The sequence below is a fragment of the Panthera tigris genome, chromosome B3, assembly GCF_018350195.1.
Source record: "Panthera tigris isolate Pti1 chromosome B3, P.tigris_Pti1_mat1.1, whole genome shotgun sequence".
Taxonomy (NCBI): Eukaryota; Metazoa; Chordata; class Mammalia; order Carnivora; family Felidae; genus Panthera; species Panthera tigris.
Window position 1 is genome coordinate 134,462,370 of NC_056665.1, and position 18,388 is coordinate 134,480,757.

Consider the following 18,388-nt stretch of genomic DNA (forward strand, 5'->3'; position numbering starts at 1 on the left):
CGGCGTTGGAGGAGTTAATCTGACGCCAGCTTTGGCCTCGTGGTTACCGTGTTCTTGGACTCCTCGCTGGGGGTCTTCCCGTGGCCTCGGGTTCAAAGGCCACGAGACTGCTAAGCACTGGGCACGAAGTAGGCGTCCTTTTTAGTTAATCGACTCCGGGGACCTTTTAAGATGTTAACCACGCTTTATTAAAATTGTCTTGGCCTTCCGCGCCTCGCGCCCCCCAGCCCTCGCTTTGCCCTCGAGCGCTTCCACCGTCACTGTTTTACTAGCTCTTAAGTAAACTGGAGGTCACACCAGCCTTAACACTGGCAAGTGTGGCCTCCTGCCACCTGCCGAACCTGAGTTATCAATTACCCATCCCCAGTTTTTTTATTTTGCAACCCTTGTGATTTTTTTTTTTTTTTTTTTAAGAAGCCGCTTCTCTTTCTGAACTAACCAGGAAGAGGCTTTTTTGTACCACGTGAGTTCAAAGGCCAACCCAGATTCCTTCGTTTTCCCTTGGATTTTGTGTAGTTCCTTTTGGTTGTCATCAACATGCAAGGTCGTTATTGAGAGAGCAAGGAACTGTAATTGGTAATTGGGATGAATGAGTCCGTCAGACTCAAGGAAGCAATTTATGACCTGGTTAGGGTACTGTGGTTAGGTTAGGATTTGAGTGCTGTGCTTGATGCTGGCGATACAAAGATGATCAGTTTTGCTCTTCGCCTATACATTCAACGTCCATTCAACAAACATTCTTAGTGCTGTTTGTGCTAAATGAAAATAAACCGCCCGAGGCCACCAAAAAGGCTTCACAAAGGAATAACTATTTGAGCTGGGTCATGAAGGGTCACAAGGAATTTACTAGGCTGGGGAGGAGATCATTCCTGGCTGCAGAGATTTGAGAAGTTTGGCGCGCTGAGGGAGAGTGGGAAGATAAATGTGCCGGAACATGCAGTGCAAGGGTGGTTGGCGAAGGAAGAGCGAGATTGAGAGCCACTTGTGAAGGACCTTGATTTCCAGCTAAGGAGTTCAGGCTTTATCCTGTAGTTAGAGGGGAGCCAGTGCACATACTTTGCACAAGGAAAGGGCGTGAGTGTGTGTGTGTGTGTGTGTGTGTATACACACACACACAGGGTGGTCTCTGACAGCTGTACAGAGAATCAATTTGGAATAGGAAAACTAGATAAGAGGAAATTGCAGTCATTCAGGTAAGGTAATGTGTGCCTCAATTGAAGTAGGATAGTAATGGGTGTGAAAGAAACAATTTTTTTAAAAGTTTATTTATTTTGAGAGAGGGAGAGAGCTCGTGGGGGGCGGGGGCAGAGGGAGATAGAATCCCAAGTAGGCTCCATGCTATTTACTCAGAGCCCAATATGGGGCTTGATCTCACTAATTGTGAGATGGTGACCTGACCCGAAATCAAGAGTTGGACGCTTCACCGACTGAGCCACCTAGGTGCCTGGAGAGACCTTTCTGAATAGGATTCAACTGGTGGCAGCAAGTTGGTGGAGGGAGGGTGACTCCAGAGGTTTTGGGCCAAGGGACTAAATGGTTGGTGATACCATTAAAGTCAAGCCTAAGATGGGGCGCCTGGGTGGCTAGGTCGGTTAAGCCTCCAACTTCAGCTTAGGTCATGATCTCGCAGTTGGTGAGTTTGAGTCCTGCATCAGGCTCTGTGCCGACGGCTCAGAGCCTGGAGTCTGCTTCAGATTCTCTGTCTCCCTCTTTCTGCCCCTCCCCTGCTTGTGTGCTTTCTGTCTCTCTCTCAAAAATAAATAAACATTAAAAAAAAAAAAAAAAACAAGCCTAAGACATGTACATCAGAATAGAATGGTGCCAGCCTGCACCTTAAGGAGTGGCAGAGCACAGTGCTCTACAGACGAAAGCATGGGTTTTAGAGTCTAGACCTAGTGCTGTTACTGCAGCCGTGAGCTACATGTGGCTGTTGAGCACTTGAAATTGTGGTTAGATTGATTTGAAATATGCTGTAAATATAAAATACATACTGAATTTCAAAGACTTGGTAAGAAAAACGATGTAGAATATCTCAATTTATTAATAATGATTACCTGCTGAAATGATAATATTTTGAATATATTGGGTTAAATAAAATACATTAAAAGTAATTTCACCCAAAACTTTTCAACGTGGCTGTGAATAAAATTTTTAATTACATTTATGGCTTGCATTATATTTTTGTTGGGCAGAGCCGATGCAGTCTAGACTAATGATAGAGGAATTTGTAAGGAGGTGGGATTTGAACTGGGTCTTGACACAGTGGTGAGCTGGCGCCCTCCACTGCCGGTTAAAGCATTCAGGTTTTTGTTTTTTCAAGCAGTAAGAAGCCTTCCAAGATTTCTGAGCAAAGGATCATTAGCCTGGCAGTAATGTTTAGGTTGAGATGAAAGGGAGGAAAGGCTGGAGGCAGAGAAACAGAGAAACCCAAATGTAAGGTAATGAGGTCCTGCTTTAAGGTACTGGTGGTAGGAATGGAAAGGGAATAATACATTTGAAAGCATTTTGAGGCTAAGAAAAATAATCAGGAGTTGGTAACAGACTGTTCAAAAAAAGTAAAGGAAGGAATCAAACATGTAGAATTTCAAGCCTTGGTTACTTAGATAAGAACTAATGAATTCATGTCATATAGTTACAAAGTACATTTGAGACCAAAGGCATTTAGTCTCAAAATAGAACCAGCAAAGTCTAAAGGAGGAAGTAGTTTGCTAAATACTCTTCCTTTTCATCTCCTTGCTCTCTGTATCTTACCTAATCAATCATCCATACCAGCTGATTTTCCTAAAATACAGAATTTCCTGTATTATGTCATCTTATTTGATAATGGATCTTAAAATGTTTCTCTGTTGCCTGAAGAACTAGATCCAGAGTCCAAGGCCTTTATCTGGCCCTTTTCTGTTCATTAGAATTTTTCTTTCATTTTTTTGCTTATATGAAAGTGTGCCCAGCTGCTTTTTCCACTAACACTCTATACATTTTTTGTGCCTTTGGTCATGTTATTCCCCTGTTTGAAATACCTTTTCTTTTTGTCTCTCGGGTCCTGCCCATCCTTAACGAGTAATTTAAGATCTCACCTCTTTTATGATTCTCATTAACATAAGCTAATGTCAGTTTTTAAAATCTTATTTCCTAAACTGCATATTTAGCCCCTGATTGTGACCGATTTGGTACAATATTTTTGACTGTTATTATCTCTGTTTGTTTTATGTAAGCTTCAGCTTCCAAAAATTAGGACAGGTTTTCTTTTTAAAAACAGGATCATTTCTTATGCTACTTGCTGCTGCTCATGTGTTCACCTTAGGGCATGACATAGAAGGTAAACACCATAATTAAAAACAGAAGTAAATCTGTTATACCACATTTAGCAGACTCTCTTTATTTTTTAGATTTATGAAGAAATCTTCCCGTGAATTCATGGTGTTTCATCCTATATACGACTGAGATATCAGTAAGTGATGAATGTCTCTAGTAAAGATATAGCCACATTATAAGCAATTGAATTAAAAATACCTTTTCACCTGTTGAAACCTGGGTCTATCTGCAAAAAGCTTTCACATGAACTCATTCACTTCTGTCTGCAAGCTACTTTATTTCCACTTTGTAATCTAAATAAAGTGGAAGTGAAGGTGGATTTGAGTAGAAAAAGAGTTTCTCTTAGGCCACTAATATACTTGTGGTACAGGAAGATTTTGGCAGGGAGAACTTTTTTATTTCCTTCCCCAAATTGTATTTATAAATGTTTTTCATCAAATGGAGAATAAATGTCTTTGTACTTCTCATGCCTTACAAATAGGAATATGCTAAGTCCACATATTTTTAATTCTAACTTATTTGTTTCATCAGTTCTTTATGGAACAACCACTATGTGTTTAAGACGTGTGCTAATAATATATAGTAAGGACACAAAAAAGGATCGAGCCTCAAAGAGCTCTCCCAAGCAAGGGGAAATGCATAAGAATAGGTAACTGTTGATGGTGTAGCCAGTTCACTAAGCTCATTTAACACTAGCCATACTTCATTCATTTAAGCTTTTGTTGAACCCCCCCCCCCCCATGTGTTAGGCACTGTGGACACATTGGAGGGTAACTGTGACCAGAACTGACCAGGTCTGTTTTTTCATGGAATTCATAGTCTAGTGTGGGGATGAGGAGGAAAGACAGGGATGGGCAAAGCAAGGAAATAAGTAACTAGCAGGCATAGAGAGCAGTAAGCATTTTGAGGGAAGTAGAGTGATGTCACAGGGTATAACTGAGTTGGGGAAGGACTTTCGGGTTGTTAAAAAACCATCTCAGAATAAATTTGAGACTGGGAAAACGTACAAACTAGTTAGAGGTCTTAGTGACAGTGGAGACAGAAAGGAAGTTTGAGAAATAGAATGGAGGTAAAAATGCAGCACTTAGTGATAGACCGGATGTGGGATACAAAGTAAAGGAGGGACTCAAGGATGAGGCCATCAGAGATCAGGTGATATTTATGGCTGTGGAACTGGTGAGATTACCTGGAAAAAAAAAAGTCCTGCTGAAGCACACTGCCACATTTGAGGTGGAAGAAAATAAATAGCAAAGGAGATTGGGGAGTGGCCAGTGAGATACAAGGAAAACCAGGATGGAGGTGACACAGAAGCAGAGGGAGGAGGAGGAGAGCATTTCAGGGAGGCTGGAGCACTTACTTTTATCGAATGCTGCTACAGTTTCTGTCAGTGGAAGCCCGAGAAATGCCATTGGCTTAAATTGCGTAGAGGTTTGCCAGTGACCTTGATGAACACACTAGTAGTGGGCTGGTAGACAAAGATGCCAGGTTTGGTGGTCTGAATGGGAGGCAAGAAAGTGGAGACACATGTGGACAAATCCTCTGAGAACTTTTGCGATGAAAGGGGAACATAGAAATGATGGACGACTTGCGGGGATAGTAGGATTAAGAGAGGGCTCTTTTAAATCGGGAAATTCTAGAGGATCTGTGTGTGCTAATAGGAGTGGCACATCAGTGATACATGGTTTGATGTGGGGAAGAGAGGGAATGGCTGAAGAAGTTCGGTCCTCTAGAAGGTAAACGAGAATGGCAGCCAGACTACTCATAGGGAGCAGGGCTATTGAGTTCATGTAATGGGAGACACAACAGTGTACGTGCAGATACTTTAATAGATTTGGTATTGGAAAAGGAATTCTTGTCTGATGACTTCTATTTTCTGATTGAAGAATGAAGTGGGATTATGAATTGATAGTAGGGCGGAGGGGACAGTGCATGATGCTTGAGCAGAGAAGAGGCGATGTCAAGCAGCAGTCTCAGAGGTGGTCAGCCAGCGAAGAAAACTCAGGTTGGTGGGTAGTGCTTAGTGCCTCCTTGGGACCTTTGACCATGAATTGAAAGAGCAGGCCACACAGTTGTGGGATTGACCCCCCTCCCCCCCCCTCCCCCCCGGCAACATCTAGTTCCTGGAATAGGCAGAGCAAATGATTGGAGTCGGTCGAGGTTGGGGTTTTGCCACGTTTGTACCGAGAAGGACTAGAGCGACGAGACACGTGATGGTATTTGCAAGATACTCATGATGGGTCGTGGATTGATGGTAAGGATGTGAATGGAGACTGGAGGGGGTGAAACCATGGTTGGTGGATGATGAGGGATTCGGTGAGGCCGAAGGATTTCTGGAGTGGGATTGCTGAGTGAGCGAAGCAGTAGTGAGAGAGTGAGATGCTGGAAGGTCAGATTTTGGAAATGGTGCAGCTCACGGGTGAAGAGGTCTAGGGCATACCTGTAGTGGTGGGTGGCTGACGTGAAACAGGGTTATGGGAGTGGAGAAAGGCAGGCACCAGAGTCAGTAGTGAAGTTACTAAGAAGACCAAGTCAGGAATGAAAGCCGTCCGTGAATGAGGTCAGGTTAACGGATGTCAGCAGCGAGGAAGAGAGAGGGAAGGCTCATAGCCCGCTGGGAGGCGCGAGGCTCCGTGGGACTGGAGTATTTGAAGGAGGAAGGAGGAGACCTGGTTTGAGCTGCAGCGAGGAGCAAGGAACGCATACTTCCTGCTTTCGAGGCACAGGGGGTGCGAGAAGAAGAAGAAAACCGTGTGAGGTTTTCTGGCAGGAGAACCAGTTTCTGTGAAGATTACCAGGTGAAGAGGACCTTCAGAGAAGAGGTGCGGTTACAGATGAGTGTGAGCGGCATCGTCCCAGAGAACGTACTGGAAGGACCCGGGAGGGATAGAAAGTAGGGGATTGGATCCGACAGGCAGATGTGCACGTCAGTGATCATGGATAACCCAGGAGTCTTGGATCTTTGGCTGAGACTGACGAGAGGAAAGATGATATGAAGTGGGATTAGCCTCCTGACAGCCTGTCATGAAAGGTGACAGTCAGTTTACCTTAGTGTGTTGATAGGACCTTGGGCAGCTGGTGAGAGGCCATCAGGTATGCGTGACCTCTCCTAACTTGCACAGTTGGCCAGGGAAGACTAATGTAGTGTGAGGAGCTAAGGTCTGAAATGTTGCTGTGGAGCTGTACTCTGTTAATCGGTGTTTCTGTCACATGTGTTTAATAGCACGCAGTTCTAGGTCTGAAATCCCAATAGATGTGTTCATGTTACACCTTGAAATTCATACGGTAGGCATCTTGACGTAAATTCCATCGAATATATGTTGTGCACTTACTGTGTGTCAGGTTCTCTCAGGAATTGCAAGCTTAAGATTCTACATCTGTCTTTTGTAGTTGCTTACTTTCCAGTGCAAGTGTTCTTAACATTAAACTCCCTAAAAAGGATTTCTTTGAGTATGTGTGCCTTGTTTGTTCCCTGACGACTGAGGGGAGAAGAAAGTGCAAAACTTTTATCAGATCCTCAAGCATGCCTGTTTATTTAAGGACCACTGGTCTAATAGGAGAGAAAGACATGAAAACTAATTGTAATGCAGTGAAATCATTGCCGTCACAGAGCAAAATAAAGGAAGCACAAAGTCACCTTGGAGGATGAGTTCGTTAATTCATTATGCATTCATTTATCGGGGAACTTGGTGTTCTCTAGTCTGTGTAATTTACACATTATTTGAAATCTTTCAACATCGTTTTTATGTGAATTATTAATACTCATGTTTATAGACTGGCATACATAAGTGAGGAGAGGTTAATTAATTGCTTAGACCCACATAGTAGTAGCTTCAGATCTGAAACTGGTTCTAAAGTTCACGGCTTTTCATTAAGCCACACTGAGGAGCCGCTGAAGGACTCGTTGTCAACAAGAGTGTGTAACGTCATGTTTGTGTTTTCAAATTTAGCAGTGATGGGAGTAGGTCTTTAATGTGTTTGCTTTCTCTCTTTATGGAATTTTTAATCACTTAGAAACTTGATACAATGTTAATTTGTCTATTACGTGTGTTAGACTATGATGTGTGTTTAATTATATTTTTATTTCTTTTAAAAGAACTTTTTGGATTGTTGTTTTTGGACCAAAAATGACATCTATTATCAAATTAACTACCCTCTCGGGGGTTCAGGAAGAGTCTGCTCTTTGCTATCTTCTGCAAGTTGACGAGTTTAGGTTTCTCCTGGACTGTGGCTGGGATGAGCACTTTTCTATGGATATTATAGACTCCCTGAGGAAGTAAGTTACTTCTCCTATTTTTAGACTTCAGTTAAATCAACTTCTCTTTTCTACACCATGATACCATTTTGATGTGACCCAGTGTATGTTCTCTTTGCTCTGATTTATAGTAAAAGACCTGATTTTGCATGCCAAAGAGCCAAAAAGCGACTGTTTTCATTTTTAAAGTTTTGATTGTATTATGAGCTATGTTTATTGAGATTCAGTAAAATGTTAATTGTTACTTGGCTAATGGGTCCCAGTAGAGATCTTTGCACCCTAATTTTAGAGAAGATTAGGTTTAGAAGAATTTGAAGAGGAAAAAACCTTCCCTGTGGAAGGTCTGCCGTCAGATCACATTTGCTTACTTTCTATGTGTGTTGAGGCTCTACACTGAGAATTGGTGCCCAGAATACTGACCATGTGATATAAAACAATACTGATCCATCAAAGAAAAATTCACTTATGTTTTCAGTTATATTAATTATGGAAGGAAAGGGGACTGAAATATTTGGAAACTAGAACTTGTAGCAAAACATTTTTTTTCCTAATTTTCTCTGTCACTGAGAGTGTGTGCTTTATTGATTGATTGAAGTTTCACTGTAGAGAATGTGCTATCAGGCACCATGCTAAAAAGCGGAGGCAAAAATCCATAATAAACGTGTGGCCATTTCTGAATGAACAATTTCTGAAATTTCAAGTTGAGTTCTTCAACCTAAATTAATGGCATATAAGATAACCAATCAAAATCAGCTTCTGTGTGGTGTGTCTACTGGTTCTCTTTTTCCTTTTTTAATTTTTTTTAATGTTTATTTATTATTTTTTGAGAGACAGAGAAACAGAGTGTGAACGGGGGAGGGGGAGAGGGAAAGAGGGAGACACAGAATCCCCAGCAGGCTCCAGGCTCCGAGCTGTCAGCACAGAGCCCAACGCGGGGCTCGAACTCAGGAACCGTGAGATCATGACCTGAGCTGAAGTCGGACACTTAACTGACTGAGCCACCCAGGCGCCCCTCTTTTTCCTTTTTTTGAAAAAGATGTGTATAGACATCACCTGGTTCTGTGCAACATATTCCATACTTGTGATATCTATGCAACATGGGGGTAGTAATAACTGAAATTGATTGGTGTTGTAACTTTAGCTCTTAGTTTTCCTCTTTGACCCCAGCATAGTCTTTACTCTTCAAAACAAGTCTGGAGAAACGGAGAGAGCGTTTTGATCCTGTTCTTGTAGGCATGTTCACCAGATTGATGCAGTGCTGTTGTCCCATCCTGATCCTCTTCATCTTGGTGCCCTCCCGTCTGCTGTCGGGAAGCTGGGGCTGAATTGTGCGATCTATGCGACCATTCCTGTTTATAAAATGGGACAGATGTTCATGTATGATCTTTACCAGGTAAGTGAAGCGGTCCAAAAAAGCTTTTTATACTCCTGCAGTGATCATTTTTAACCTTTTATTTGTGTTTTTCTTTTAGTCTCGACACAACACAGAGGACTTTACGCTCTTTACATTAGACGATGTGGATGCAGCCTTTGATAAAATACAGCAGTTAAAATTCTCTCAGATTGTGAATTTGAAAGGTAAAAGAATGTCTGCAGTAGTAATTGGACTAACAGGGTTTAAGCTGCTGACAAGTCCAGGGAGAACTTGTAGTAAATATCCTAGGGCCTGTGGTCTGAAAAAGCAAAGATTAGCATCTGATTAGTTCTGATATGGACGCTGAACTTCTCCCAAGTCATTTGGATTTTAAAATAGTCCAGGCTAAATAGCAACAAAACGTTAATAGCTCAAGCCTTTTCACATGCAGCCGGGGAAAACTTAGTGTTTCCTGTGTATGGTGCACAAAGGTGATGTGGCCGCATCCTCCTCCTAGGACTTCACAGTGGGGTTGAGGGGCTAAAGCCGCTCTGGTGACTGGAGGTGGTGTTCAGGCCTTGAAGGAGATGCAGTGCCTTGGCGGCATAGTAGCAGATAACTGAATTCTAGAATCGGATATTAAGAAGTTTATTATGTAATTAGGTCAGGAAGTCCTCTCTTAAGTACACATTTCTCCTCTGTGGAGAGATAGGTATTAAAGATTGTCATAAATATGAAGCCTGGCAATGAAATTGAAAAAATGGCATAACAGTGGACTCTGGTGATTTAGTCAAGAAATAACAATGGTCACAACAGTTTTGCTTGTGCTTAATTTTTCTGTAGGATAGATTTTTTACCATAATGAGATTTGAATGGTTACTCTGTGAGTTTAGAGGTTAGCAGAAGGAGAAACATTTGATGATTGTGCGTACAGTGTAAATATTCAAATGTATTTGGAGTGCCTGGATGACTTAACTTGGTTAAGTGTCTGAATCTTGATTTCGGCTCAGGTCATGATCTCACAGTTCGTGAGATCGAGCCCCTCATTGGGTTCTGCACTGACAGTGCAGAGCCTGCGTGGGAGTCTGTCTCTGTCTCTCTCTCTCCACCCTCCCTCTTTTTCCCTCCCTCTCCCGCCACCCCCTCTGCCTCTTCCCCACTCTTAACTTGCTCTCTCTCTCTCAAAATAAATAAGTAAAAAAAAATATTCAAATGTATTCATTCATACTAAGTAATTAATAGTGTATTGGCTTTTAAACTTGATTTCTATATACTACTTTTTATAAGCACCAATAGGTCTGCAAGAATTCATAACAATATGACAAGAGTGTTTGTCTATAGTGAAGGAGTAGAGTAGCTGGGGGACAGGAGAGCGAGACTTGCATTTTCATCGTATGCCTTGTTACTTTGGAATGTTGTATCACTGTATATATTAGCTATTAAAAATAGTTTACAAGTAAATAAGCTTTCTTTAGGATTGTAAAAGAAATCTGAGTATTGTCATTATCTTTTTGACACAGGTAAAGGACATGGCTTGTCTATCACACCTCTGCCAGCTGGTCATATGATAGGTGGAACAATATGGAAAATAGTCAAAGATGGAGAAGAAGAAATTGTCTACGCAGTTGACTTTAACCACAAGAGGGAGATGTAGGTATATCAAGACAAAAGCTAACGGAGATGCAGTTGGTGGTGTTTCATTCTTTGGGGGGAAACTTAAAAAGTTATTATTTTTTTTAACCAGAAAGCTAGAACTATTTAAAAGCCTCAAGTAGTGAACGTTTTCAAACTTAATTATTTTCACTGTAAGGGAAAACTTTGATATAAGAGATAAAATATATTTTACAAATTTACACGTAAGTATCCACTCTATAAAACAGGTATCTCCCTGGAGATGTTGGAAAGGAGATTAATTTTTGTACATAAAATTATATCTTATATGCTACTTCACCTGCTATTTAAAGGAACTTTGTGGATGGGTTTTTTTTTTTTTTTAATAAAGTTAGTAATTATCATATAACTACATTTGAAGTCAGACTCCCTTTAAAAGGGAACATAGTAATTGTAAGTTTAAATATTTCATTTTGTATTCACAACATTACAATAAAATTGTTTTGTAGAGGCTTCTTTTGTAATTTCTGTACATTAAGTTTATAGTTATTTTGTATTAGATTACAAAAGCCTCAAGATCTTCTGGATCTTCTATTTAGAGATATATAAGTAATGAATTTTAGGCTTTTGTAGTCACAGATTAATGAGTAAAGAATGGATTTTTGAGTAATGGTATTCAGACATTTTGGGGGAAAGTTTGTGTCTTTTTTTTTTTTTTTTTTTTACTGCTTATCAAATATATTTTAGATGGATTAAAATTAAATAGAAAATGAAACAACATTCATGAGTCTAATCTCTGATTTGGAAAAGAGTTTGTAAGTGTAAAGTTACCAGACCAGGTTACAACAGAAAACTTTGATAGATTTGGTTATATACAGATTCAAAATGTCTGAAATAATTAAGACCAATAAAATAGAGAAAATATTTGCAGCAAGTTGGCTAAAGACATTTATATGTAGAAGACCAGATATTAACCAATCAAAAAGATGCCGGTGACAAAATGGACAAAAGTTATAATGTAAAATTAAAATGAGAATTCTTTTTAAAATTACATACCATTAAAATGACTCTTAAATGGTAATATTCTTCCAAGAAATATTGTGTGAGTTGCTCATTCTTTCTGGTTGAACTTTTCTGGAAAAGGGAGAGCTTTCTAGAAAAGGTTAAATCTTTCTGCAAGCCAGTTAGCAAAATTGTATATTGTAGTAAATACATCTCTAGGAATGTGTCCTAAAGAAACCATCAGAAATGCAATTGAAACTTTTTGCCAAAATGTTCTTTGAGATTATTTATAATGACAAGAAAAGTAACCTAAATGATAAAGGGAAGTGATCAAATAAAACACACAGTAGGGAGTTCTTACAGTTGTTAGAAAAATAGATTTAGAAACCAATTTTAAGGTCATGGGAGAAAACCAGGGTATAGAACTGAATATATAGACATGGGATGTCACTTTTAAAAAATACGTTCACACGTATATGCATAGAAAACTGTGTTTATATGCTTAGAAGGATATATGCCAGAATAATGTATCGGTTTCTCTGAGTGGTGGTATGCTGGAAGATCTTAATTTTCCTTTTTTAAAAATTTTTTTTAATATATTAGATTTCTTATCAATGAGCATGTGTACTTTTATAGTTAGAGGAAAATCTTATAAAAGAAAGTTGCTTGTTTTTTAGGTGAGATCAGCTACTGTTTATTTGAGGTGATATAAAATATTTCTCTTCTTCAACTTTGTTATAGCCATTTAAATGGATGTTCCCTGGAAATGCTAAGCAGACCCTCCCTGCTTATCACAGATTCATTTAATGCTACGTATGTGCAGCCTCGGAGGAAACAGAGAGACGAACAACTTCTGAGTATGTATTACCTAATGTCCTCTGTGGAAGTGCATGGTAGTGTGAAATACTGTTTTTTCTATTTTGTTTAACACTTTTCTTGTCATATGAGCTTGGTTAACTCTAGTATTTTTGAAAAAATATTATGTGATGTTATCATTATTTTGTACAAAAAGATGCTTTAGTTCCTTTGAATTTAGCTTTTGTGAGATAGTTATAAAGATTGACCTCTCCCTGCCCTTCAGCACATAGCTAGCTCTATTTGGCACTCACTGGTATATGTCTGGGGAATGCCAGAATGTATAAAGAGCTCACAGAAATCATTTAGAAAAACATTTACACTCTAAAAAAATGAACCCAGGAGATACACGAGGGTGGAAATAGTCCACTGATTTTGGTGTTGGGTGTCTTACATTCTAGTAGTCTTGGTTCTAAAGAGGAGCCTCCGGACCATCCCTGGTTGCTTCTGATTTGGCTCTAGCTGCTTTACCTTTTATTCTTTTTTTATAAGCTGCATGAGATTTCAACAAGAAAAATGGATTCTGCTTTTACACGTTTGAAACCACTGCTTTCATCTCTCTATTTAAAAAGCGTAACTTGTGGGGGCACCTGGGTGGCTCAGTCGATTGGGCATCTGACTCTTGGCCTCTGCTCAGATCTTGATCTCAGGGTTGTGAGTTCAGGCCCCGTGTTGGGCTCCATGCCCTACTTAAACACATAATCTGTGTCCTATGTTTTAGTCACCTATTCAATTCTTTTTGAATTGAATAAACAAATCTTTTTGTTTGTTTTTGCGAGAGTTTGTTTTTACCAAATATTTCAAAGTGGATTTCCATGCTCTAGATTAAAGTCTAAACATAAAGTATAAATGTGTGCATGTGTGTGTATATATTTGGGAATCATTTATAACAAAATTATAAATAATTGACCCCGGTGTAGTGTACGAATGTCATTTTATTTCTTTTTAAAAAATTTTTTTTAAGTTTATTTATTTTGAGAGAGAGAGAGAGAGAGAGCACACAAGCAGGGGAGAGGCAGAGAGAGAGAATCCCAAGCAGGATCTGCACCACCAGTGCAGAGCCTGACATGGGGCTCGAACTCACGAACCGTGAGATCGTGACCTGAGGCAAAGTCTGACTCTTTTTTTTTTTTTTTTTTTTAAATGTTTATTTAGTTTTTTTTTAATTTTTATTTATTTATTTAAAAAAAAATTTTTTTTTTTAACGTTTATTTTTGAGACAGAGAGAGACACAGCATGAACAGGGGAGGGGCAGAGAGAGAGGGAGACACAGAATCAGAAGCAGGCTCCAGGCTCTGAGCAGTCAGCACAGAGCCCGATGCGGGGCTCGAACCCACGGACCGCGAGATCGTGACCTGAGCCGAAGTCGGACGCTCAACCGACTGAGCCACCCAGGCGCCCCAAACGTTTATTTAGTTTTGAGACAGAGAGAGACAGAGCATGAATGGGGGGAGGGTCAGAGAGAGAGGGAGACACAGAATTTGAAACAGGTTCCAGGCTCTGAGCTGTCAGCACAGAGCCCGATGCAGGGCTCGAACTCACGGACTGCGAGATCATGACCTAAGTCGGATGCTTAACCAACTGAGCCACCCATGTGCCCCCAAAGTCTGACTGTTAACTGACTGAGCCACTCAGGCACCCCTTGAATGTCATTGTTCATGTGTAGTCTCGGTGGAGAGGGTTGGGGACCACTGATTTACAGTTTTTTCAGTGAAAAAAAGTAGAGTTAATGGCAATGTCCTTCACTCCTATGAGGATACAGTCACAGGATGTACAAAAAAGTAGTTGTAATAACGTGAATGGAATTTTAATTTTGCACTTGGCCTGAGTGCTCATTTATAACTTATAGTCTTTATACTAAAAACGTGGAGATGAAGTCATCTTCAGTTTTGTAGCAAGGTATTGTTATGCTTGCTACAGAATGTATATTCTCTTTTTCTAGCAAATGTCCTGGAAACGCTTCGAGGTGATGGAAATGTGTTAATAGCAGTGGACACCGCGGGCAGAGTTTTGGAACTTGCTCAACTCCTTGATCAGATCTGGAGAACTAAAGATGCAGGGCTAGGTGTCTACTCACTGGCACTCCTGAATAATGTCAGCTACAATGTGGTGGAGTTTTCGAAGTCCCAGGTTTGTTTCCATCTTGTCCTTCGTAATAAAGAAGGTTGCTACAGAAATTGGGCTTATGGAAATCAATGTTTTAGTTGTCCTTTGGATTTTATTTTTCTGTGAAAGAGGTTGATGATGATGGTGGTGATAATGGTACTAAAAGCTAAAAAAGAACCACTTGTACTGTGTGTTCATGTGGAATATTTCATGTAATCCTCATGTACCCTGTGAAGTAGCTTCTGTTTTTGTCCCCATCTTACCGATTGGGTAAGTTGTTTTTCCTCTAATGCGTGGTATCACATTCTGTAAAATGGGGTCACGTACCTCCTAGGATATAAATGGTAGAATCCATTTTTCCCTTTCTGAATGGACTCTTTCCCTTGAAGTAGAAATTTTGGGTAAGAGATTTATTTAGAACTTGTACTCTGCTTTCTCAGTAAGATTTAAGGTGACGTGTAACAGATATAATGCAGAATTGGATTTTTAGGGATGAACTGTGGGGTGGGAGGATGTCGTCGTTGGGGACAGAGCAGAAAATAAGCTGCTCATCAAAACGGTTCAAGTTTAAGCAACCACTGGTGGGAAAGACTTAAAAAAAGGCATTACGTGAACTCTTCGGCTTTGTAGAAGACACTGAAGTTACAGTCTAGTATTCTCTACTTCTTGTCATCCTTTCCCCCCATACCAGGTAGAATGGATGAGTGACAAATTGATGAGATGTTTTGAAGACAAAAGAAATAATCCATTTCAGTTCCGCCACCTCTCTCTGTGCCACGGTCTTTCTGACCTGGCCCGGGTACCGAGCCCTAAAGTGGTGCTTGCCAGCCAGCCCGACCTGGAATGTGGATTTTCAAGGGATCTCTTTATTCAGTGGTGTCAGGACCCTAAAAACTCAATCATTCTAACCTACAGAACTACTCCTGGGACTTTAGCACGTTTCCTAATTGATAATCCTTCCGAAAAAATTACAGAAATAGAGGTAAGCGCTTGTATGTGAACTTTTGTCGTAAAACCGTTTGGGGGACACGTTATGCACGATGCTTATAAAAATCAGTGACCAGAAATTAAGCTTGAAGTTGTTTCCAGATTTTTATGAGTTGAGAGCCTTTCCCAGCACAAATTTCAGAGCTCCTTAATTGGAAATTGTCATTCTTTAACCCTTCCGTGGTATCCTCTGGAACCGTGCCCAGAAGGTAGCACATACGCTGTGTTTTTAATCCCTCTGTGAAAAAAGTTCCGTCTGCATCCTTTCCCTAATTGAAATTGAAATCTGGCTGTTTCCTAACATGCTCCTTTGCCTGTGGGCCTCCCAAGTAGGTGCTCTTTGTTTCTCTTTCATGCCTTATGCACTTTGGGTGGGGTAGGTGTCCTTTTTCTGTATGGCAGCTTTCAAGCCATTTGTCTTCCCTCTGGGTTATGCCATCAGACTTGACAGTATACTGACCCCTTCTGACATTTCCTGATCTCTTGGTCATTCTCTGTTACTCATTGGTGGCTTTAACCTAGGCCACAGTCTTCCTATCCACTCACTCAGGACTGCCTTCTTGATGACTCTAGCTTCCGTATGTGTGATCTGTCCAAGTCCTTGGCCCTCTCAGTTCCTTGACACCTTGTTTCTTAATGATCTTTTCCTCCAATCCACCTTAGCCATCCCTTCCCACAACCATGCTGTCTACTCTTGTGGTCATACCCTTTACCTTGTTATGGGTTATCTTTAAAGATCTCTACCTCAAGCATCCCACTCTGATCTTACAGCTGACTTGCTCTAATACTCCATGCCAGCAATTTTGTGATCCCACTGGGACTTTCAGTTTGTGAACCTTTTGCCACTTTGACTATCCATTGCTCCAGCTTCTAGTTAATGCTCCATTGTTACTTTAGAAACACCTTTAACTCTGTTAGCCTCCTGTTTATTGTAACCACCTGGCAAAGCTGTGGCTCTGGTTAAACCCTTTGCTTGGCCATGCCTCTACCCAGGCAACCTTATGTTTGTTACTAGTGTTAATGCACCACTGGGTGGATAGGTTTCCCTTCACATTCATGACCTCACATTTCAGACCGACACTTAACCACCAGCCCAGCATGTTGTAGGATATTCCTTGTCCTACTCCAGTAAGATAGCTTCGCGCCTTCTTTCTCCCCAAATATCCCACAGCCCCTCTCAGCCCTCACTCATAGCACAGGAACTTGTTTCAAACTTAGCTAAGAAGTAGAAGCAGACAAGAGTCCCTTATCTTCTCCCCACTAAATAGCCTAACTTGTTTCTGTATCTGCACTTGCTGCTTTATCTCCTGTTATGGGAGCAAGACAATTGGCCGAATGACCAAAGGCTATTTTGCTTCATAACCAACTCATCAAATCTATCAGTTTTCCAAAACTAGTATCATTAGCTATAAAGTTTATAGCAGTTGATACTGAATGGGTTGATAACTGCCAAAGCTGTGCAGTGTTTTAGATGACACTTTATTTTTCCTTCCTAGGAACGATTTTAAGGAATGTTTAGTTTGATAAAAGCTGAGTGATAAGGGTACCTTAGTCTTTAACTCTACTTAAGAAAGTACGAAAATAGTAACGAAAATCTCAAATACATTCACTATCAATATGGAATCGGTGAGGAAGGAGTCAGAACAAGCAAATCAAAGTACACACTGTCCTTTGGGTTATTGAATAGCTTAGAAACACAAAGGTTTTTAAAAAAAAGTTTAAAAGGGCTCAGAAATACTTGAAATAGTTTCTTCAGATAAGAAACACTGAATCTGAAAATAATAATTACTAGAAATTCAATTAAGGCGGATATGCCATTTGAGGAGTTAATAAAAATATTAAAAGCGGTTTGAGTTTGGAAAACGTAGAAGGGGACATTTGGAGCTGTAACGTGAAATGTTAGGTTTTTGACTTTTTAGTAAGTGGTACTAATGCTCAGGCTTCTTTCCTTTCTCCCCTTGTAGGACTGTTTCTTCTCTCTCTGTTTCCTGTTAGTTTTCCCCTCTACTTGGGCATATCCGAAACACTTACTGTTCTTCCTGCCCCCAGTCCCACACTTACTCTTTTCTGAGTCTTTCCCATCTCAGCATAATAGCAGCACTTTCCACATATTGACTCTTGCCAGAAAAGTACAGATTTTTTAAATGTCCATTGGTGTACAACATAATGTTAAGGGTGTGCGTGTTCTCTCGCCTGTACCCAGACCAAGAAACATATCACCAGTACCCAGACGTTCCCTTCCCGATCCTTCCTGTCCCCTCCCCAGGGCAACCACTATCTTTTTTTTTTTTTTTTTTTTTTAATTTTTTTTTTTTTTTAACGTTTATTTATTTTTGAGACAGAGAGAGACAGAGCATGAACGGGGAAGGGGCAGAGAGAGGGAGACATAGAATCGGAAGCAGGCTCCGGGCTCTGAGCCATTGGCCCAGAGCCCGATGCAGGGCTCTAACTCACGGAGTGTGAGATCGTGACCTGAGCTGAAGTCGGACGCTTAACCGACTGAGCCACCCAGGCGCCCCAAGCAACCACTATCTTGACTTCTGATGCATAGATGAGTATATTATAAACATTCAGATGTTTTTGAATAATTTAATTCATTTTAATAACTCCACAATAACGCAGGCGTATATATGTACTGTGATTGTTGAATCCGGCGGTTCTCAAAAGTATGGTGTGAGGACTCCTGGGAGGGGGGCCTGAGATCCTTTCAGGGAGTCCCCAGGGTCAAAGCCACTTCTCATAGTAATGGTAAGATGCTATTTGCCTTTTCACTGTGCCTACATTTAATGTTGCCGAGTGAAAACGGTGGCGGGAAAGGTGCTGGTGCCGTAGCATAAACTCAGGCAGTGGCGCCAGACGACAGCAGTCACCGCATTTCACGTTGCCACACGCCCGAAGTTCCAAAGAAG

General features: G+C 40.6%; 1 protein-coding gene across 3 annotated transcripts in view; it reads left to right on the forward strand.

Moving 5' to 3' along the window:
- CPSF2 (cleavage and polyadenylation specific factor 2) overlaps positions 1–18,388 on the forward strand; it is a 34,131-nt gene that overhangs the window by 1,926 nt on the left and 13,817 nt on the right. The window contains exons 1-9 of one of the 3 annotated variants that reach the window (XM_042990409.1): positions 445–463; positions 3,387–3,448; positions 7,406–7,585; positions 8,798–8,957; positions 9,037–9,142; positions 10,439–10,568; positions 12,273–12,388; positions 14,329–14,516; positions 15,184–15,474. In XM_042990409.1, coding sequence (XP_042846343.1) covers positions 7,437–7,585; positions 8,798–8,957; positions 9,037–9,142; positions 10,439–10,568; positions 12,273–12,388; positions 14,329–14,516; positions 15,184–15,474 — 1,140 coding nt within the window. In that variant the 5' untranslated portion in view covers positions 445–463; positions 3,387–3,448; positions 7,406–7,436. Of the gene's footprint in view, positions 1–444; positions 464–2,243; positions 2,439–3,386; positions 3,449–7,405; positions 7,586–8,797; positions 8,958–9,036; positions 9,143–10,438; positions 10,569–12,272; positions 12,389–14,328; positions 14,517–15,183; positions 15,475–18,388 lie in introns of those variants that run through there. The other 2 variants (XM_015543395.2, XM_042990408.1) reach the window with 2 other exon arrangements.